A 23,866-nucleotide genomic window follows, 5' to 3' on the forward strand; every position below is an offset into this window, starting at 1 on the left:
GAATCATGAGAACACCCCCCCCCCTTTTTGTGGATGCTGTTGTTATCTTGTCTACTTTTTCAGAAGGCATGAATTTCGCTTAAGTGAATAGACCCAATTTAATGAGTTTAAAACAAGGCCTTATGTACGATTGGTTTTGCGAAGATAAAACAAAATGGAACAATTATGATCCGAAGGTATCATTCTTATTCTTTCTTCGTTCTTCTTTTCTTATTTGTTTCCCTTTCTTTTCCTATTTCAGTCCCGCCCCCCCCCCCCCCACTCAGTGTTATTTAGGGTACGCATAATTATGTTCCCTCCGAACACCCCCTAAGTTCGGTGTGTAAAGGCAATACGGGCCGGATTTTTGTGTACCGTACTAGCCGGACTTTTTACCCCTTTACCGGACATTCTGGGAACACGCATGGTATCCCTGCGATCACGGATCGGGGGCTAGTGGGGGGGGGGGGGGGGGGAGGGGGCGGGATTTCAGTTTCTGCACTTTTTGATGGAAAATTTGGCGAGGGACAGCAGCCTCCCCCCCCCCCCCCCGGCAGTAAGCCTTTAAACTCATGTGCTGCTTCTATGGTAGATTTTTATTTGTAACTTGATGAAGGTGGAGTATTTCTTCTTCCTCTTCTTTCCGAAATAACACGACCCTCGCGGAACCCTTGATTTCCTAAAAATTGGCAGCTAGCTCTGGCGCTCTGCATGGGATATATAGGATATATATATGCATTACGTACATAAGCACATTATGCGATATGCGCGCGTGCACGTCGAGCGAGTCGCACGCGCGCAAAGGCCGCACGTCACACATAAATTAAAGATTCCTCAACGCACTCCCTGATCTACTTGACTTTTTATCACGATTCCGGCTTAAAATCACAGAAAATCATCATATTTTACAGCTGAGAGTTGTCCCCAAAACATTCATCCAGGTGAGTTCTGCACTTTTAATTACAAAATAAGAGATAATTTAAAGCCTAGACGGTAAGATCAGATCTTCTTAAAGTTATTCTAGATCTACCACAGATGACACGAAAGGGAAATTTGTGTCCAAAACTAATAAATCAATGAATGTGTGAATGTCATGTGATGTGAGGCCCGGCAGCGCCCCAGACTAGGCATCCCCATCCCTTTGACCCTGACCTGGGATTTCTGATCCTATTCATAGGCTAGTAAAGAGGCATAGGTCTAGACCCAATTGAAGAAGGAAGAAAAAGCATTTTATAGCACGTTAATTTTAAACAATAAAATTGAGAGAGATGACAAGAATCTAGATCTATCCCTAATAATATAAATAAGGCTAAATATAGAAGGTCTAGACTAAACTATTTAGGCCTATTTGTGGGTGGGAGGGATGTTGTAGTTTGTACCCAAATATTATGGTATTCCAACAAGTAATATAAAACTTTTAAATTTTAATCTATTTTCAGCACATTACGCTGTTCCTACTCGTGAGGATACTAGAACAGCACATCACTGCCGAGGACGAGAGCTGTGAACACTAAACTATCCTCTGCAGCAATGGCAGGTCCCGGTGAGATTTATTCTGTTCCAGATTTGTATTGCTTTGAAGATCTACCAGATTTTGAGCTTGGGACAAATAGTCACCTCTATGATGACCCAACATCTACCAAAGATAGCTCTGTCAGTCTTAATTTGGATTCAAATTCACAATGCGCTGTGTGCTCTAGTTCGCTATGTGATGATCGTCAAAGCGAATCATCCATCCATCAGCGAAATACCCCTCGGTCACAATGGGATATAAATGGCGGTGTAAGTTACCACGATATCTGGTGTGATGATAGTTCTTGGAAGTTCACTTCTTCCAGTGAAGAGGAAGATTCTCAGGCCACCCAGTGCAGTTCCTTATCTTCAAGCACACCCTTACATTCATCAGTACCACATGATGTTACAGGTATTAATGATGCCCAACACCAAGCTGTAAGTAGTGGTGCAAGTCCACAGGATGCAGTGGAATCACATAATGAATCCTCTGAAAACTTTGAGATGTCTGATGAAGATATATTTGCTGATAGCCCTTCCGCCACACCAAGGCCTGTGCCCGATAGATTTGATGACATTGAAGATTTTGCTTTGTGGGAGTTGTCTCAGATGAGCTCACAGTCCAGTCAGTCAAGTGCCTTTGCAGATGATCTTGAAGACTCTCGCTTAGTCCCAACTCTGCAGACCATCCTACAGCATCACAGGCATTCAGCTGGTGATCAGGTTGCTGCATCATTGGAAACAGATGATACTTCTGAAAATGAAGAAAGACAGAGAAATGGACTTCTCTTCAATTCAACATGTGCAGCAGCAGAACAGGTTGTTCCAAACTGGCACACAGAAGAATGAATTTATTATTGTTGTTAGTTTGTTACCACTTTGGTGATACGTATTTCCCCCTCAATAGACATTCACAAACACAGGAACTACATTTTGTACATGTATAAAACTAGGGTTGTATTACTACTAGTAGACATATATTACCTTTACTTGTAATTTTTAAGGGGAACCAAACACTATATACGTGTTTGCTCTGTATGTGTTGGGCTCCATGTTGGTATGCTATATTCACAATATCAGCTTTAAATATTGTGTAAGGAGATAATACAAGTTTATATGCACTCTAAATCGGGAGTTTGAATGAAGATAAGAAGTGACTCTTGGATTGACTGGTTTACCGGTAGTCAGTGCATGGATATGTACACATTCGCTTGTGCACAGAAGTTCTCTCCAAGTTAAATTTTGTGCTGGCCTTTGAAATAATCAATTCCTCATTTGCTATTTAGTCTATGAACTATCTTAAAGAATTGTATAGATTTCATGTCTGCGTATCATACAATATTTTTAGTTGTGTGTGTGTGTGATTGTTCCCCATTAAATGTAAAATGTCTCAAAGTTTATTTGTCATTGTTTACATAAATATGTGTATATTTGTACCAAGAGTAATATACAATTGTACATATAGCTTACTCACTAATTTATTCAATTTCAAAGATACCAATTATTGTACAATCTATTTATTTCAATTTAACATGTCATTGTTCAAACTTGTATACAGTGTATATAAAAATATTATAATTCAATTGCTACCGTAATTTATAATCTATATCCCCCTCCCCCATTGATATAAGTGTGCTTTTAGTAATTCTGACAAGTAACAACACTTATTAAGAAGAAAATTGTGGGCAATATGATTGTGGTACTGTTTGATGAACTATCATTTTTCCTCAAGGCTGTAATCAAAATTGTTTCAAGTTCAAGTTTCAAGTTTCAATTTATTCATGTTTCCAACAAAACATTACAAATCAATTATAAGCATTTAAAACAAATGTAGAAATACATGCTGGAAACAGAGGGGTCCTCTAAAAAAGCAATGCTTGTACAAGTGTGAGTACCTCAAATGATACTTAGGAATAATGAGTAATTAAATTAAATTATCAATAGTCTGTTGTTAATTTGTTATGTTCTCAAATTGAAACAAAATTCAGACAGCTTACATTAAAACATTTCTCCAGAATTGCTAACTTAGAGATTTTGTCGTTAGGAGCAATGGGAAGAGCTTTTCCTTTTCCCTCTGTGATGTACCAGCTCACCAATTTGACAGTTTTATATTCATCTACCTGTAGTCATATTATACATCTAGATTTGTTCAAATTGTCATCAATCTGTAAGATCTTTCATCCAGAGCAAGTTGCTATCAAGGTTGGATTGCTCTTTAATCGTGGTTTATTTGCCACCCACAGCACACAAGAGGGCGATGTGTGGCAAATTAATACAAAATGTGTTATCTTTATTGATCTCTATCACACGCATGGTATTATTCCAAATACACAGTTTCTCTATGCAAAACGAAAGTATAATGACATAATTATAAAGCTTCACTCTAAAAACTAATATGTTAAATCATCATTTAAAAGGGCCGAGGTGGTGACTCTTATTTTATAATGGTATATTAACACTTTGAACATGCTGATTCCAACACCCGAAAGGTTGGATCTAGCAGGTTAAAAATGGTTAATTTGGCATTTTGAATACTAGGTAGAGATTTAACATTTGAGTTATGGGTATGTAAATTTATATTCTTACTTGTGTTTTCTTTCATAAAGTGTTTATAGAATGTTCAAGCAAAGGGTTTTTTGAAGACATAAACATATTCAATGGATGATGAAATATTTCAAATGCTGCATGGGTGATATAATTTTAATAACTTGTATATATACACGATTTGCTCAATAAAGTTGTGTTATAAAATTACCTTCCTTCTTGCAAAAAGTTGCTGTAACTGTTTACGCTTACATATTGTTTCCTATACTTCTTTTTTTTAGATGTCAAGTAGTGTGTATGGTCTGGTTGAATTAACTAGGATGTAATTTTGAAATTCTCTCATTCCTTGGTCATTTTGATTTTTTTGATGAATCTCGATTAAAAAAAACTAAATCGTCTAGTTATTTGCCAAATATTGTAAGAATAGTAAACGAGTCGCTCCGTGGCTCTGCTCGTGCGAGGCCATTAACTTTTTTTCTTCCTGCACAACCGTAAGGCCCCCCCAAAAAATTGTTTGGTTGTCCTCGATTGCTTTTCTGGAGTAGGGGCGGGCGGGCGGATTTTTTTTTTTTTCCAAAAAAAAAAAAAAAAAAAAAAAAAAAAAAGAATCATTGGGATTGTCAAGCATTTAAACAAACAAAGTCTATAAAACATTTTAATATGGTAAAAGACTAGTTTCATGTACAATGAATATCAAGACCAACACAGAAAGTATTTTGGGCTTTGAAATCTCCATTGTACTACTTATAGCTACTTGAGCCCTCTATGCAGCAAACAATGCCTAATCGGTGACCATTGGTCCCCCATGATCCTCTTTATCTTATATTAACTGAGAGCTGATTTGACGAGATAACCACCTGTCCAGTGACCTTGCAGGGTGGTCTAATCCCTCCTGTAAACTAGTACAGATGGGCTTTAAAATGAGTTTAAGAATGCTCAGAACCTGATTTGAATGAACGGCATTTTGACATAGAAAAATAAAAATGGCAAGTTTAATAAATACCTAATTGCGTACTGAAAAGACAAAACTGGCAACGGGACGCATTTTGATCCTTGCAAATGCATAAAATGGAATGTTTGGCAGTTTAGATTGCTCCCCCCAAAAAATTGAATTAAAAAAAAAAAAAAAAAAAATGAATAATAAAAATATATATATATATAAAAAAAAAAAAACTTACGAGCGGGCGGTCGAGGACAACCAAATGATTTTTTGTTGTTGGCCTAATTAAGGAAAAACCCTGAAACACCTGTCACACAAAGAAAGCTTTTTTCTAGACTAAAATTAGAAAAATTATTGCGTGAATGTCAAGTTGATTATAAATGTACTAACCGGTTCTATATGTCAATTACCTACTGCCGGACAATCGCCCCCGGCCAATTACCAGCGGGACTAACCCCCCCCCCCCCCCGAAAATAACCCCCTTGTACGATTAAAATGCATGGCATCTCGCCACCCTTTCTTGGTTTTCTTGCAAGAGTTATAGTATAGATGCCATGCATAACCCCCAAAACGCCATGGAATCTTCTTCTAGAGCCTTTTTTTTTAGAGGGGGGGGGGGGGGGGTAGGCTATATAATTAACCGTCCTGATACGCTGTTTTACCTTTAGGCTTGAGTGTTATAGCGGGCGCGCTCATCACCAAGACGTACGGACAGAGACCAATCCAGGCAATGGAATATGTCTATGGAAGTTCATAAAAACCATAACAAAATGTAAGTTAACCTCCTTATTTTATGGCGAAACCGTCGTACCTTCTCGCAAAGACATATCGTTATCAGGCAAAATATGTGGGTTACAAGTATCTGTTATACTGAGCAAAAGGTATTTGGAGAATACGTGAACAAATGCATTAATATCAATCATTATGACATCACATAATTATGAAAAAATGTAAATGGGACTTTTATCTCTAACTTCCACTCATTTGTTTCTTTCGATGGATTCCATACAAGTTCTTCTTTATCCCAGTGTACATGTTTGTGTATGTGTGGTGCTGCGCCCCCGGTGCGCCCCATTATAGTTAGTGCGTCTCCTTCTGAACCCGTCCCTTTCGATTTCCTTCCAAAGTAGACTATGACAGAAGTATACAGTAGAAGAGCTATTGCCAAGAGAGGCTGAATAGGGTTATAAAGTTCTAGTGTCTATGAATTTATTTCTCTTCCTTATATTTATGAGAAAATTACATAGGCCTACAGACCCCGCTTTGATAGTAACACATAATTGGATTTGCCAGCTCGCATTTCAAATATTATTATTTTCGATTTTCTACATAAAGAAAATGAAAATATTTCTTCAGTAAATTTTCGACAGATTCCGCTCATATCCGTTTTTTCTTTGTAGGCCCTGCTAATTGCTGTCCGCAAGGCACTTGATTATAAACATTTTGAAGTGCTTTCCTTTCGGCATTTTAACTTTGTGTATATTGAATTTTTTAAAATTGAATTGAACTTTATTTCATTCATCATAAAAACATCGTAACAAACATATAAAATACAAAACATAGCGTACAAGTTAAAGAGAAACATTTACAATACAATACAACAACAAAAATATATATGAATGTGGAGACAGCTAGGAAAGCCAAAGGCTTTATTGGTGCTGCCACCAAAACAGTAATAAAGTATTATATTGTTGTTTGAGAGGGTGATTTAAAAAAAAAAAAAAAAAAAGAAGCCTACTAGAGGGGGGGGGGGGGAGGGGGGGGGTGACAAAAACAAACCCAAACCAAAAACCAGACCGTGTACATAATCAATCTTTATTTATTTTGTTGGATTAAAAATGATTTATATAATTATATAACTTGACATCAGTTTTCAAATAAACGAAACTTAGTCAAAATGAAAATGTTATTAATGAACTAATTCTATAGTATTAGCCTGAAATACCAGAAAGCCTAATACCCGGGATTTTTTAATTTGATATAGGCTGTATACCATAATTCCTCGATCGCGTTATTGTTTGAGTAAAATATTCTCTTTGCCTTGTTTTCTCTATCAGTCGGACAATCGCGCATCTAACAGAACTCGATCATTTAATAGGCTTTATTTTTACTCTTTCCAGACCCTGATAATTCTCGACAGGACTATATCTATATCGAATGTATTTGTATGTTTCTCCGTAGCTGTACGGATATTATAAATCCGGGATTAAAATGGAGGTCACGCTTTGCATTCCTGTGACCCCTATAAATAGCCCTCACGAACCGATATGGTTATTGTTTCCTTGACCATGCTCGATCTTGGCTGCTCGTGGACAAACGAAAAACCGGGGGTGCCCATCTCGAGTAAATCATACATAATTTTTAAAGCGTATTTCAGAAGTTGTTCTCGGACTCTTTTTCAAGCGATTGCAATGTGTCAAGTGTTTGTTATCCATGATAAGATTATCTGATGATATATCAATAAAACAACTAGAAATTCCAGAAATATGCTTGGCTATAGGTTTCAGTCTAATATCTGTCCCAAACTCCATTTCTGAAAAATAGAGATAAGGGGACGTGTTTACCCCGCTGTTTTCACATAAAAATTATTAAATAGGTCTCCCTCTTTATTTACCATGATGAGGCAATCGTATCTCAGTGAATGTACAAAGAGTTTGTTGCGGGGATATATAATTCAAGGGAAAAGTGTGCATATGTTTTAGTATATCGTAATAGTACTGTAAATTTATATTTTAGTTGTTATGCTTGTTTTGTGTATGGTGTGTAACATGGTGAGGGGTGCCAATGAGTGTGTGCACCCGGCCATGTATGGACGTCAACACGTTATATATCGCATCTACACAAAAGAATACACATCTACAGGGAACCCTCATTTATACACATTGCAAATTGTGCAGCGACTTGGGCCGCGCCGTGTGTACATATTGCATTCAAACTGCATCTAATGTATTTGTGTATACGCGCGCGTACTACGTACGTGCACAGACAAAGCGCTGAAGAGAAACACCGTTCACTGTTGTGGTAATCGGCGTTCCCGAGCATTAAGTTTACTCTTTAAAAAATCGCCAAATTTCAAGGTATTAGAAGAAACATTACCAGTGGGACATTTTGAACGGATTTCCCGACCAAAATGGGGGTAGTAGACAAGAACAGCAATTCTAACTCTGAACATAATCATCGTTCGAATGGATCAAATTCCGGGGGTGCCAACTCAAATGGTCACCCGTCGGAGGAAAGCGGGACGAGTAGCTCTGGAGAAGATGATAATGGTACGTATCATAAAGTAACTTTATTTCATTTTTTCAGAATTTGTTTCCACATTGTTAAAGATGATTGCATACTTTGACAATTTTTCTACATGTTCTCCTTACAGAGCCCGGAATGCGTGTTGGTTCTGAATATCAAGCTACTGTTCCCGAACTCCAACCTGGTAAGTTTACTTTTTTATGAGCGGTCTTGGATTTAATGTGGATAGAACTGTGTGAAGTGACAAATGACTCAAACTAATAGCAAACTGTTTTATTTGTTTAATTTACCTTTTTCATCACATCTGGATGTAATTGAAAGTTTGATAACGATAGCTGGGACAAAATTTCTTTTATAGCAGGTTAAAATTGTTTTTTGGGGGTAAAAAATTAAATATGTATTCATACTTGTAACATATGAGGGGACCCCCGGTTGAAAAACGAGCACAACGCAAGGTTCCGGGGGTGCTCAAGATATAACTGATCATGTCTAAAATAATTATTTTGACTGTTCTATCCCTTTGATTTTCCTCACTTACCATGTGATTTTTATAATTTATGAAACTTGAGTACTATTTCACATTGTATACTCTTTTCAATTTAAACTAAATCTGCAAGGTGAGCATTTTGCTATGTTTATGAATATCACATTTCATTAATAGGTCGTACACCCCTCAATGCCTTGCTAGAGAGCATGCAATGTTATATACGGCTGGAGAAAGAATGAGGCATTAATTGAGGGGAATCAATAACATAAACCCTCATTTGTGTATTGAAACTACATGTGTGAAAATAAAGATGTTTCAGATTTAGTCATGCATCAATTTTTTTACATTCAATTTTTTTACATTCAATATTGCTTCAGTAGACTCTAGATCTATATGAATGATTTCATTTTTTGTTGGGATTTTTATTTTTTTAATTTTAATATTGGGGAGGGGGTATTTTTTTTAAATTGTTGTTGGGTGGTTTGTTGGGTTAAAAAAAAAAATCTTGTCATTTTTTGGGGTGACCTTTTAGTGGCACTTTTCAATCAGTGTAAAATAGACATGTACATGTATGTATGCCAATTCATTTTCTTCTGAAAAATCCCTAAAGAAAATACTATTTCAAGTTGATCAGGGAGGTGCCTCTCTGATATTGACAATTGATAACTTACAAGAAACTACTAATTGATCAATTAACATTGATAACCTACAAGAAACTTGCTAATAACAGTTCAGGCCTATAGTCATACAAATGGCGATGGATATGAGTGTAATATCAGTTTAAAAACATACATTTTTGTTTGCTGAGCCTTTTTTCTTCATTTTTCTTCTCTTTTCATAAAAGGAGATTTTAATCTAGAAGCATTTTATTACGTGTTTTGTTTTTGTTTTTTAAAATTAAAAATAGTTGTTTAGTCCCGGGGGGGGGGGGGGGGGGGGGTATTGATAATAGATAAGCTGAAAGTAAGCTTAAAGGTAAAGACCAGTTTTGGAAACGCCCCAATTTCAAAAAATGAAATGGAAGCTCCTAATTACCGATCATGTGAAAGAATATGTTTTAACTATAAATACATGATGATAAAAATTTTGCCGGGAAAACCGCCTACTAATTGATATATTCGGTTATGTGAGAGAAAAACGCACGTGTGCGTAGTTCCATATACAGTCAAACCTGTCTATAGCGACCACCCACGGGAAACACAAAAAGGGGCCTTATAGACAGGTGGTCTTTGTAGACAGGTTCCTTTAGTACATGATTCAATGAGAAACCATTTTCAAGGGAAACAACAAATGTGGCCTTTGAAGACAGGTGGTCACTAAAGCAGGTTTGACTACATCTTTCTGTGTACAGTGCTTGTAACTTTATGAAGACTGGGCCAGATTTCTTATCATTTTGATGATTCCAGAACCTTGCAGTACACACCATGCTAGATGATCAACCTTTTCTGATCGATTCCACAATGTTTCTTTCACAATGCAATCGCATGACCATAACTGGTCTTTATCTTTAAGACACAGATGAAGTGTGTAGGCCTACTTGTAATAGACAAGCATAGAATTTCATTTTTGAAGGACAGGAAATAATTGTATTAAAAATCATCCTCAGGGTTCAAAGATACATGTAGAATAGTTTTATGACATGGTCTGAATTGCTGAACAAGAGAGCGGAACAAATACATGTATGTGAATGGCATGACATGTACTCCATAGTACACACATGTACATGTACCGTAAGTTTCCATGGTGAGTGAACTGAGTGAACTGAGTACTGTTAAATATTAAAGTGTGAATTGTGAAATTGTTAACATGCATTTAATAAATAAATAAACTATACCCATCAAGCTGAGCTTAAAGCAAGCTCACCCAAAATGAACGATTGAAAGAGAGATATTAGAGAGAGAAAAAAAAATGATGATAGGACTCTTTAACTTTTTGTTTGGTGTGCTGCCCTGCTGCCTACTCATCCCCTGTAATAATAGTCTGACAGTAAGTGTGACTGTAAACCTTGTATTTTTGTTTTTATGTCGAGGAGACTTGAGACTGTAAGAGAAATAATCACAAAAGGATATTATGGGCTGTGAATAAAAAGAGCTTAAATTTCAACCTTTTGTTTGATTAAGTCACATTGATTTTATAGCCATCAACAGTTTAGTCATACATGTAGTTGTCAAACTTGTCATACCGTTTTGGAATTGATGTCATATACATTTACATGTTTTGCACGTACCGATAAGCAAATTGATGAAAAGGATAAGAAGTTTGTCCACCACCACCACATATGATTTGATTTATGACTGGATGTAGAAGTAAATGTTATTGGAGGGGGAAAATAATAATGCAATATTATGCTTCCCACTCAATTTCAATGATTTCTTATTATCGTGTGTCCATACTGAGTATATACTCATGTATCAACATTTGCTTTGCGAACCATGGAAATTGTATCTAGCTTTTTGCGAATGTTAACAAGTTATGCACAATTATGGCTAGATTTAGAAATGGTAGCCTACTGATCACTTAAAGAAACTTTGTGGGGTTTCACAAATGTGTACTCCAGTGGACTACCATAGAGAAAATTTCAAGGAAGCATTTTTTTTCTTCTTCAAACGTCTTATGGGAAGTTGAATACAGTTTTGCAGAAGTTTTCAGAAATTACTCCTGAAAAAAATGCAGGAAGTAAATTTCTAGTGCAAAATCATACTTCATGTACATAACTACATATGTCCTTTTAGAAATTAGAAGGAACACCTTGGAATAGATCATCATCACTTCAGTTTAGTTCTTTAGTTACAAAGGTTTGGCCCTCATCAAATGTCTGAACATTTATTTATTGATGATTGTCCATAAAAATACATCAATTTATGTATCACGCCTTTTTTTTTTTTTTTTTTTGACCAGTTCAAAAGTGTACCACATAAAATTTAAGATATTTGTTGTTGCGAGATGCGGATGAGCGCTATGTCATTGACGTTCTGGTTTATCATGTTGAATTGCGTTATGCAGGCGAGACCGCCGAGAGCGTTTCCCTTGCTTTATAAATGCGATATTGTTATCCAGATTGCAAACCCCTTTCACTGTGCAATGATTCTTTATAAATGCAAGTTTTGCTAATTGTTTAACAAGTAATACACTGTACATGTGTCATAAAAACAAAATCAAGAAATTGTCAAAATTTACACAGGATCTTTTTTTAAATCCGAATTTAATACCAGAATTTAAAGGCACACTGCACTACTTGTAGCTACTTGCGCCCTCTATATAACAAACAATGCCTAATCGGTGACCATTGGTCCCCCATGATCCTCTTTTTCTTATGTTAATTGAGAGCTGAGTTGATGAGATAACCAGTATAATGCCTCCTGTAGACTATGGCAGATAAGCTTTAATACCATAATACAAGAATAGACAATCATTGTTTTGCGAATAAACTTTTGCAATGGGATTACAAGAAATATAGGCATCAAACAGAATAGCCATCATGATTATTCGTTGATGATTCTTTCCATCATAACTTTTTTAATTTTCTCAACATTACATGAAAACTTGTTCAATGTACTATTTGCAATCATCTGCCCATAATATCTGAGTATAGTAGTAGTAGTAGTTGTAAAATAATAATACAATACACTATAATAATTATGATCATGATGATAATAATATTAAAGACAATAAGTATATTAATGATAAAAATTAATCATCATAATTGTATCAATTGTTATTGAAACTTTGACAGTTATTAAAATTAGAACAGGATTGAGGCAGCATGTTCCCAGGAGCAGGCCCAATACTAACGCTACATGTAGTGGTAGTGCACTAGGGGGGCTAGAGGCAATTTTTTTTTTCTCTTTTTTTCAGTAGTACCTTAGATAATTCTACCTCCAAATGATTTAACAAAATATACTTGTCAATTATTGTTGTGACTTGAACTTCTTTAAAGATCGTTTGAAAATTGTATACATGTACCTTTGGCTTTTGCTTCGTAATGTATCAATTACTAAACAGGATCAAATTTTCAATGACTTGTGTGTCACTGTATTACAGTGCAATTGGATATCAGTTAGTGGCTCATACCGTATAAACCACATTTAAGGTCAAAGCCTTACAGAGGTCAAAATGGATCTGCTGTGTAAAAAGGTCTCTATTGATATAAAAAATTAAAAATCTATGATTCTTCTAAAACGTAAAAGCAAAATTTGTAAACAGTTGAGAAAGTAAACAAACATCTTACCGGTATACATACATCTACATTGTATGTACTTGGTTTGTAAAAAAAAAAAAAAAAAAAAAACCCAACAAATTAACATTTATAAAACACAAATTAAAAATCAATTGCATTTGTTCTGGATTCTCAAAAGAGATAATGTAATTAACAATCTGGTGTCTTTGGGGTACATTTTTTACTTGTTTCAGCAACAAACAAGTCGATAAACAAATATATGTTGGAGCTGTGAGCAGTGTAAACATGACTTAGTTGTGTACAGACTAAGATACACTACATTTTATAACTTTCGGTATGCCTCGGCTCAATTGCTCTTTGCTTTTATTGTATTTTGAATACCAGGAGCAGTGAGCTGTGCTAAAAACTCTAATGAAACAAATGTTTGCTCTCTTTTAAAAAGACAATTTCAATAGAGCTTTTTTAACAGGAAAATTATTTACACAGTGACTAGTGTTGCATGAAAAAAAAAATCTTGAAAAGTATTTATACGTGGATAGATATTTCAATGTACAAACAAAATTCCAGGAAAAGGATATTGAGTCATTTGTTTTTTTTACAGATGTCTTGATGATATCAATTGTCACAAAATGACCGTACCTGTTTATGTCATTTTTGGATCTTTTAAAAACTTTTAAAAGCAGTCAAATGTGACGATTAATTTTGTTCCCTTTTAATTATTTTAAATTCTCTTTAAGAGTAAAATATGCTCACAATTGACATGAATGTGTATTGCTACTGATTTAATTACTGCCCCAGGCCCCAACTTGATCAGAAATTTCTCACCAATTTCTTATCTTTGACTTTGAGCATCAACAGAATACTATTCAGGTCTTGGTATATTTAATATGCAAAAAAGAAAAAATAAGAGAGAAAAATTTATCTTCAATTTTTCATGTATTTCAAAATTGTTGCCTTAGATGTTCCTGTCGGTCGCCGTGGAGACAGCAGGCCAGAGGCTCTGCTTGTGTGGACGCCGAGCCCGGAAATTCCAGATCCAAAATGTAAGTAGCTCTTGTTTACATCTTTGTACCATAAATAAACCCATAGTATTATGCAAATGTACATCAGGCTTACATGTACGTCTTGATTTGTTTATGGAAGTGTTTAGACATAGTTCATGCTTTTGATTAGAATTCATAGATTAGCAGTTTATAATACAGAATTACAGATGTACATGTAGATTACTTAATTGTTTTGTAAAGTTTTGACCAAATGTTCTGATATTCTGAAAATTGGCTTCATCATCCTTTGACTCAATGAGACTTTACTGAACTAGTATACACATATTTTTTAAGGTGCCACATTCTTGAACTATTTTAAAACTCCATCCCTTCAAAGTAACTGGCACCACTTTGCTATGTAAGCTTTTAAGGAGAGCGCTTGAGAGATAAACTTGTTTATCTTAGAGGGAATGAAATAAATGAGGTCCTAATGAAATTAGTTATTGCTGTGTGAAGAGTTCAGAGTTGTAGATGGATAGAAAGAAATGACCAGGTGGTTAAAAGACTTGTAGAAACGCAATTTTATTGAAAGAATATTAATTAATTGGAACAATTTCACAGGAAATAAGTAGTAAGTAGTCCAGCAACAGAAGGTGTTCAAAAAAAGGTTTGTGAAGGTGCTATCCCCTACTTTGCCATTTAACCTTTACATTCAATCTGTTCTTCAACAAACTCTAACCAACCAGCCTACATGTACATGTACATGTATCAATCCTCATTGAACCATCTCCCTTTGTCTGGTACAGTGGATGAGTACATCAGCGTGGCTAAGGAGAAGTTTGGCTACAATACCGAACAGGCATTAGGCATGCTCTTCTGGCACAAGCACAGTGTTGAGAAGTCTCTAGCAGACCTGCCCAACTTCACACCGTTCCCTGATGAATGGACAGTGGAAGACAGGGTCCTCTTTGAGCAGGCTTTCAGCTTCCATGGCAAGAGTTTCCATCGTATCAGGCAAATGGTGAGTGTTAGTCCTCTTAACATAGAGCTTGTTCAGAAGTTTATTTATTCACAATTTTGGTAAAGAAAGACAAGTGGTTGAACTATTTGATTTTGCAATAACCTGCTTTGTTTAAAAAACACAAGTATTGCACCATATAAATGCTGTCATCGATAATGTGTCAGATTTTCTGAATGATAAGCATCAGATATTTTCTAGTAAAAAAAATTCTCACTACTTTTTAAATTCATAATATATGATTGATTTATTTGAATTTCCCTCCTCTCCCTCGGCCTTTACTGACAAACATGTAAATGATGTATACATGCTATCATTTTTATTAAATAGACTAATCCTAGTTTGGCATTGCCTGTATTTTTTGTCCTAAAATAGTATAATTCTCATGGTACATGTAATTAATGGTGATGCATTTTTCCTCATTTAGCTGCCTGACAAGTCCATTAGCAGCCTGGTCAGGTATTATTACCAATGGAAGAAGACACGAACACGCACCAGTCTCATGGACAAGAAGATTGGCAAATCTTCAGCAGCCCCCACTACTCTGAAAGAAGGAGGAACGTAAGTTAGCAGAAAGACACTACATCATATGAGAACCCTTTCTTTACCAGCTTTTAAAAGGATTTTTATGGTGGATAGCAAAGTAATCATCCATGTTTTTTATTAGGTGTAGAATGTCATTGAGACTGCTAATAGAGTAGGTTAAAGGTAAAGACCAGTTTTGGAAACGCCCCCCTCTCAAAAAGTGAAATGGAAGCTCTTATTACCAATCATGTGAAAGAATATGCTTTGACTAATACATGATGATAAAAATTTTGTCGGGAAACTCCCTAGTAATTGATATATTTGGTAAATTAGTTTAACTATTGGGATGTGATAGATATAACGCACGTGTCGCGCACGTGTGCGTAGTCCCATATACATCTTTCTGTGTATGGTGCTTGTAACTTTACCAAGACTGGGCCAAATTTCTTTTCATTTTGATGATTCCAGAACCTTGCAGTACACACCAATACTTGTATGCTAGATGATCAACCTTTTCTGATCGATTCCATAACATTTCTATCACAATGCAATCGCATGACCAGAACTGGTCTTTATCTTTAAGTCTTGGTAAACTTGTGTTCTACGTTTGTGAGTGCAGGAGTATCATGGAGCACTTATGTTCAATACCAGCATGTTTTGAAAGTCAAGTACGTTGTGTAGACCTTGTGTTAGCTTCCAGACTCATGTTCCTTTATGACTTTGCTCTTGAAAGAGTTGTCTACAATGATAGACGGAGGAAGGGATTTCTCACATGGTAGGAAAAGTAAAGATCAGTAGTGAGGGTCTATGCATCGTCATTGATTTACCATGGAATGATTACTTTGGAATCTGTGTTGCTATGTTCATCCCTAGACCTTTGTTATATTTGTAAGTTTTGTCTTATCTCTCTGCAGTGGAGGAGGAGACGAAGAGCCTCCTAAAGAAGCGGAACCAGCAGAGAGTATGGAGACTGATAAACCTGCTGAAGCTGTCAAGGTAAGCATCCATGTAATACATGAGATGTAGCTCTAGAGGGTAGGACTGTAGGTAGCTGTTTCACAGAGTCACTCTCTAACATGGGTTGTGTTTGATTGAACCTTGCCTTCAGGCAATTTCGTTGACCAGGGCTTTGTTGACAAAGGTTGTCTTCCCTTCATGCACAAAATTGGATCTCTTTACTTCTTGTACGAGTGGACTCTAATTTTAGTTCACCATAAAGTCAGATGTTTGTAATATGGAACAGGACTGAAAGGGAATGCCTGCGAAGTGTAGTTTTCTCCTGTGCCTTAACAAAAATAGTTATAATATATCGCTCATTTCCAGGTTTTTTCCCTGTCGACATGTATCGAAAGTATCAATAGTGTTTATTTGAATAATTTATTCAAGTCAGTTTTGGAAATTGGTCTTCTTTAGATCTATCTAAACTCAAAAGATCTGTGTAATCTATGGATGTGCGTCTCTACGGATTATGGGCGACTGGGTGTTCAGGACAGGGCCTTGTGTAATAAACAGTTGCAAGTCGATCAATCACAATGAGGGAAGATCTGCAACTATATGTAAATTGAAGATGTTGCAGTGCTAAAAGTCTATCCTTTAGTCAACTAATCAATTCTAGATTAAATATTCAAGATAATGGCTCATGCAATGAATGTTCTTTCTCATTTCGGTTTTAGGATGCAGCAGGAGGGACTTCAAGTAAGAGTGTGTGTGGTAACTGTGCTAGTTCAGTCACTCAGCTGCATACTACACCTAAAGGACAGTTATGTAATGCCTGCTACAGCTACTGGAGGTATGTAGACTTTCATTAATTTTTGTAAATCAATACTGCATACAAAATATCATGAGCCTTTCGTTCCACATTCAGGCTTACTTTGTTTTAAGTACTTCAAGATCTCATGTGCCATATTTAAAAAAAAATATAGCCCTAATTATTACAAACTAAACTTGTGTTTAGCATTATGATATAGATATATTTCTAATGATGCTTGTATATCTTGTAGATCACACAAAGTGGAGCAGAATTTCGTTTTTAATGAAAATTACCTTATAACATATTATGACACAAGAATCAGTAACTGTACAGTGTTCATGAATTTTCAATTCCTTTATTTTTCATAGTCTCACTTTTCTTTCAGTGTTCTACATTGCAGAGAATCATTCTCATACTTTGTACTAGATTCAATCACAATGATCTAACTCAGGATGCGAGAATTGTGTGCTACTCTTTATTTTATCAGTTTTCCCTTCACCTTGTACAATCTATACATATTCATTACTTGCAGACGCACAGGCGTGATGCGGACCCACGTGGGCCCGGTGAGAAACGAGATCCAGACCCACCATCGCCATCACCCCATGAGGATGAAGAAGAAGCCTCCACGAGGGATGTACGTGGATCGTGATGACCTCCTTGCCATGGCAACCACACAGGCCGATGCCATCTTCAAGGGCCTGGATGCAGACATTGTTAATCTAAAACGCCAGGTAGAGAGAGAGAGAGAGAGAGAGAGAGAGAGAGAGAGAGAGAGAGAGAGAGAAAGGGAGAAAGGAAAGTATGCTCGTGCAGACAGGAAGCCATAAAACTGGTTACATTTATGAGGATATACATGTAGCATTGTGTGCTAACCAGAACAACAACCTCAACTACACACTTTCATTTCCTGTTTTCAAATTTGTTCCGTGTCTCACTAATTAACCACGTTTTGCATCAGTAATTTCCTTTTTATGATTATTCATCCAAGACAGATTATCATGATGCATAGTAAATATTATTATTGGCAGACATGCTTTCTGCCATGCAAATTTTTTATATGTGTTCTTCTATTGATATTTTGTAGGTAATGGTAATGAGGAGCTATGCAAAACTGTCAAGTCTAGCTGTCTTATATATAAATGACTGACACCTATTGAACAACAATCTAAATGTTATTTGTGTGTAGTGAAATATCAAAACATGAATGTGATGTCTCAAAATGTCATATTTTAATGCATCTCATCAGAGGGACAAACATTAAAGCATTGATAATATTATCTTTGCCGCGTAAGCTTGGTGATATTGACCAAAATTATTTTTGGTTCTTTTAAGTCTGTTGCAAGATTCCCTGCTGCTTAATTCATGATCTCTGCATCTGTCAACACCAGTTTTCACGTAGTTCTTGTTTTGCAAATCTATGCATTTATCTGCAACAAATATGATCTTCATTTCATCTATAAAATGAATCAAACCCAATTATATGAGAAAGCGTTTGTCAAGATTCCCAACCATCCTAAAAAATGTGACTTTCTGGAGCTCTGAAAATGTATGTTCAATCCCGCTTCTCTTACCATATAAAAAAAAGGAAACTGTAAAGGAGTTCAGTTAATGATACTTTTTGTAAATCTCAGTATTTGACATAACATACTTTTTCTTTGTTTAATCCAATAATAGCTCCAGGGCAACAAACAAATGGTAGGTCAGCAGAAGGAGAAGATGATAGACATTGATACCCTCCGTCCCCCTGAACCTGCCCAGCGTAACAAATCAAGCTGGACCAATGATGAACAACTGCTAGCTGTACAAGGTAAACAAAGATATGTCCTGTTGTTTTTATCTACACATGTAATGGAGTTTGATGACCATCTGCTTTTATTCAACTCAAATGCCAAGGGTAGAAGGAAAACATTAGATATCTGTTATACCTCCCTTTCTTTGCCAGATTTTCTGTCCACTCAGAAAAATTGTAAATCAGAGCTTTGATTTTATGTTGTATAATCTTTACCTTCCTGCAACTATTGCCATGTAATTTCATTAACTGTCTTATTGCAGGCAGCCTTTGTAATCTTGTAAACATATAATCTATCTGTACCAATTGTTAACTGGAAAAGCAGTGTGTGTTACTTGATACAGCTGTTAGTGCCATGCATTGTCTTTAGCAGTGACCGCCCTAATGCCACTAGCCTTGATGATAATCTAGTAAATACAATACATCACTAACTGTGATTGCTTCTTGTGTTCCTTGGTACAGCCATTAGGAAGTATGGCCAGGACTTTGAGGCGGTAGCCGACGTGATTGGGAACAAGAATGCTGCACAGTGTCGTGCCTTCATGGTGACCTTCAGAAGACGGTTTAACCTTGACAAGGTCCTGGAGGAGTATGACGCAGAGAGGAAAGCTCGAGGAGATACCACTGAGGTAGGGCATTCTTAGGATGACAAGGTTAAAGATGTTAGGAACTTTTAAGGTAGAGATTTCATAAGGAATTGATTTTCTGCACACCAAGACCAAATGTGTAGGCTTTGTTGATTAGCAGTAGTCTGTTCTTGCATTATTCCTTGGATGTATTGGTATTTATCACGCAAATGCCATTATGTAGGACTTTCATTTGGTTGAATTTCAAGGAAGGTGATGAAGGATGAATTATTAATACTAGAGCATTTGTGCAATTTAAATGTAATGGTACTTGTGGAGAAAGTTCATAGACATGTATATAAAATTGACTGCTGATGAATTGAGTGAAAAAATATGTAGTTATCTCCAGTTTATCTAATTTATTTCAGTATTCATTTGTTTGTTTTATTTTTTTTATTTATTGTAGTCTTAAATACAAAATTAAAGGAGAAGTTGAGACGTAGGGAAAACTTGGAAATGCCCAAGAACTCTCTGTAACTTTGTGACACCAAAATTCTCTTCATCATAGAGTCTTCTAGGTAGTGTCTACTCACTGTAGCTATGTATCACAAATCAATGTTTGCTTTTAACTTTCTTCATCTGTTTTAATCCCTGATATATCCTTTGCAGTCGCCTGTAAGTAGCGCTATCACTCAGCCATCAGTCGTTGCCCCCCTGGCTGTACCCGTCATCTCCAGTGCCCCACCCCCTCTGCATAGACCCACGGCAGCACCGGCCCCCGTTGTAGCTCAAGCACCCGCGTCACAGAAGCCCCCACCTCTGCAAACACAACCAAGGTAAATTTCTCTTCCCCTTCCCCTTCCCCTTCCCCCACAAACTAACAAAGACTTTCACGATTGTGGATTATATACTTAGTATGATGTATTGCAAGTGGGGGTGGGGCCATTTATGTACAGATAATCAATGTTTTCTACCACAACTAGATTGAATTATGTTGATTCTATACTTCATTATTCATGTAGGGAATGTGCTGGTAGCTACTCACTATTTGCTTACTGCATTGCATTATCATGCAAAACTGTTTCATCATAAACCACCTGTGCACATCAATATGATTTAAAAGCATAAATAAATAGTGTGCATAATGATACCTAGCATTCAGTTAAATTGTATAGCTATTGAAAATTACTGAGTTGTTGCATGTATATTTAGGTCAAATATTAGAAGTTGATTTACTTTGAAATCATAGATAAACAGTAAAGACAGCTTGCAGTATTTAAATTGTAGCATAAATTTTGTAATATATTTTTTGTTCCCTTTTGTACAATTCCTAAAATTGTAGGCAATCAATAATCAAATATCCTTGATGTTGTATTATTAGTGGAATAATTCAAGAAATCCCTTTCTTTCCTTCTGACAGATTCCTGCACCCTCGAAGTGCCCTCCAGCAGCCTCCACCCCTGAGACCCAGCATCACAGCAATCTCCGGCCCCCTTGCCCGCTCCAGACCTCCCATCATGGGCCCCCTGTCGGGTCACCCTCCCACCCTGGGAGCTGCTACACAGAGGGAGCCATCACCACAATAGATCTGCCTCATGCACTAGGACCACACCCCCTTAGGGCTGCAACCGTAATTTTCTAGAATTTAGGTGATATCCTCCATTCATCTACCATACTATTTATTTGCCCCTTCTTTTTGCAAAAAAGGCTGTAGCCTCCCTATTTGCTGTATCATTTGCATTACAGCCACTTTGCTCCAATCTCAATTTATTTCTTTATGATCCATCACCAGTTGATGAACTTCATCTTTAAGAATGAAGATTATTTTTGTAGAGTAGTGTTTTTTTCAATGCAAATTGTGCTATTTTACACTTTGGTACTTTCTGTACTTCAGAGGAATGAATCTTCTGTATTGAAAGATTACAAGATGAAAAAGTTTATGGCTTAAGTTACAATTTCACCATTTTGTTCAATTTTATTTTCTGTAGACCCCAGCTCAAGTTATCTCAGGCATAGTATTCAGAGTTAATGCATTTTGTTTTTCATGTTAGGTCATGTATATTTTTTTGGAATGGTCAGTTTTGAACTGGGTGATTATCTGAGCTGTTTGTGTAGCTCAAACACACATTATCAAAATTATGATGCCCTGTCCGATTAACTTTGCTCTTTTTCTAATTCTGTGATATATATATATATATATATATGTATATTAGGATCACACTCTTTGTAGTACATGTTTACACACTATTCAACCTCTATATGGAGAGGATTTTGTATTTTCACTTTGAGTTATACTCAATTTTGAATATTTTCCTTCGAATTAGTTGATAGATAATGAGGACAATGTAATGGATCATTTTTGATTACTTCTACTTGAATTAAGTGATTTTGGAAGAGAGAATGATTATAAATGATTACTTATATAGAGTCACAAGTATTAGGGTAAATCTAAGATTGTATATAGTTATATTACCTTAATTTATCAAATGCTGAAATATAAGTGAATTAGAGCTGTTGAAACAAGATGATGATTCAGGTTTGAATCCTTACTGACAATTTCTTTGAGAACATAATGGAACAGCTGCAGATCAACCGAGTCTAGAATAGACCCTTTTTTAAACTCATATTTGTAGACTTACCACTTTTTTAGAAACTTTTCATATGAATGCCTTTTATAATTACACTGGAGGAAACCCTTGTTGAAAATGTGTTTCAAAATACAGGTAGTGTGTGCTTGTTTGGAAAGGGGTTTCATGTATTAAAAACCAGTTCTTTGTTGGTGCCTAATTCATTTGCTGATTTTGAAAGGAAATATTAACTCTGATTCCCTCAATATAATTACTTTGTGAACAATCATTTGATATTTTTGTATGAGAAGAAATTTGATTTGATACAATAGATGTAAACATGTGGACAGAGGAAGTTTATGGAGAAGAGGGTGAAGTGTAGATAAGTTGGGAGAAATTGTTTCTCCATTATTGTGTACTAGTCTATAAAGATATGAGTGATTTTTGTGTTTCTGATTATATTTGTAAATATATAAATTATGAGAGTTGTTTGTTACATACAGCCTTATGCGTTCTTACCAGGTTAGTTCTGTCAAAAAGACTTCAATATTCAGGATATATTTATGGTTGAGTGGAAGATGACAGCAAAGGTTGATTTGCAGACATATGTGTACTCCACTTTTAACACAGTTCAATTTATGACAAACAAATCTCATTTCTAATTTACAATAATAATAATACATAATATTTATTAGGCGCTTAATACTGGTGTCTCTAAGCGCACCATATTCTGACATATAAAGTTATATAATTAAGTTATATAATTTATATTATATAATTTAAGTTATATAATTTATATTATATAATTTAAGTTATATAATTTATATTATATAACTTAATTTGGCAACAGTGAATTCATCACATATAGATGTCATTCTTGATAACATTGTGGTAATTGACAAACAGAAGCTACTGAAGATATCTATGATAATGGTTCTTTTTGCTAGGATGGAATTCTGTATTTTTTTACATAAAGATTGGAGATTCAGGAGAGGGTATTTATTAAGTAGCTTCACTTCGTAGATATCAATCCTTTACATGTTAAAGCATGAGTTGGTGCTTTTTTTAAAATTTCCTTTGTATTCACTCTACAGGCATGAAGCATGCATACACATGCTAACACCCACACTTGTCAGTAGAATTTTTTTAGAAAGCACAATTTTCAAAATGTATAGGTACAGAACTGCTGCAATGAATTTCTGCTGCCCGTACTACATTTTGGGGTATAAATCAGTTCTGTTTGCCTGTACATGATTTACAAATGCATATGTAGGTTTGAGGCCGAAATTGTGCATATTTACTGTTTTTCATACTTCTGTACATGATGGTAATTTTCTAGACTCAGTAAATTTTGCAGCCTTTTCTTACAGAACAAGTTTTTGTATCATTGACGAAGAAATGTTATTTGAGATTAGACAAGTACATAACTATACCATGAAATAGCTGTACTGTAGTAATTTATTGACTAGTCATAGTCTTGATTTGTAAACATTACTATGAAGGCATTAAGTGTGAGTGGAAACACATTCCTCTTGCCAGTATTTTGACAACATGGATTTTCTATGTACAAATATCTTTAAAAGCATGGGGCTGTCTAGGCAGTCCTTTCGATATTCACTTTTGATTTTGTAGAGAGATGCATTGATATGAAAATGGTGTAATCAAATCAGATTTCATTTACATATCTGATGTGAAAGAATTGAAGTTTCTATTTGCAAGTCTTTTGTAATTATATATATATTATTGTTATTGTAAAACTTTTCCCTTGTTGTGTTTATGT

General features: G+C 35.7%; 1 protein-coding gene across 1 annotated transcript; it reads left to right on the plus strand.

Annotated features, from left to right (window-relative positions):
• The first annotated feature begins 7,926 nt into the window (after positions 1-7,926).
• LOC575435 (REST corepressor 1) lies at positions 7,927-23,843 on the plus strand. Its single transcript, XM_775837.5, has 12 exons — positions 7,927-8,244; positions 8,349-8,405; positions 13,845-13,928; positions 14,675-14,889; positions 15,314-15,447; positions 16,326-16,407; positions 17,085-17,200; positions 17,694-17,895; positions 18,839-18,971; positions 19,416-19,582; positions 20,189-20,355; positions 20,940-23,843. Exons 1-12 carry the CDS (start codon positions 8,106-8,108, stop codon positions 21,103-21,105), a joined length of 1,662 nt encoding a protein of 553 aa, XP_780930.3. The 5' UTR covers positions 7,927-8,105; the 3' UTR covers positions 21,106-23,843.
• Positions 23,844-23,866: the final 23 nt, after the last annotated feature.

Source organism: Strongylocentrotus purpuratus, unplaced genomic scaffold (genome assembly GCF_000002235.5).
Source record: "Strongylocentrotus purpuratus isolate Spur 01 unplaced genomic scaffold, Spur_5.0 spur5_scaffold_5, whole genome shotgun sequence".
Lineage (NCBI taxonomy): Eukaryota > Metazoa > Echinodermata > Echinoidea > Camarodonta > Strongylocentrotidae > Strongylocentrotus > Strongylocentrotus purpuratus.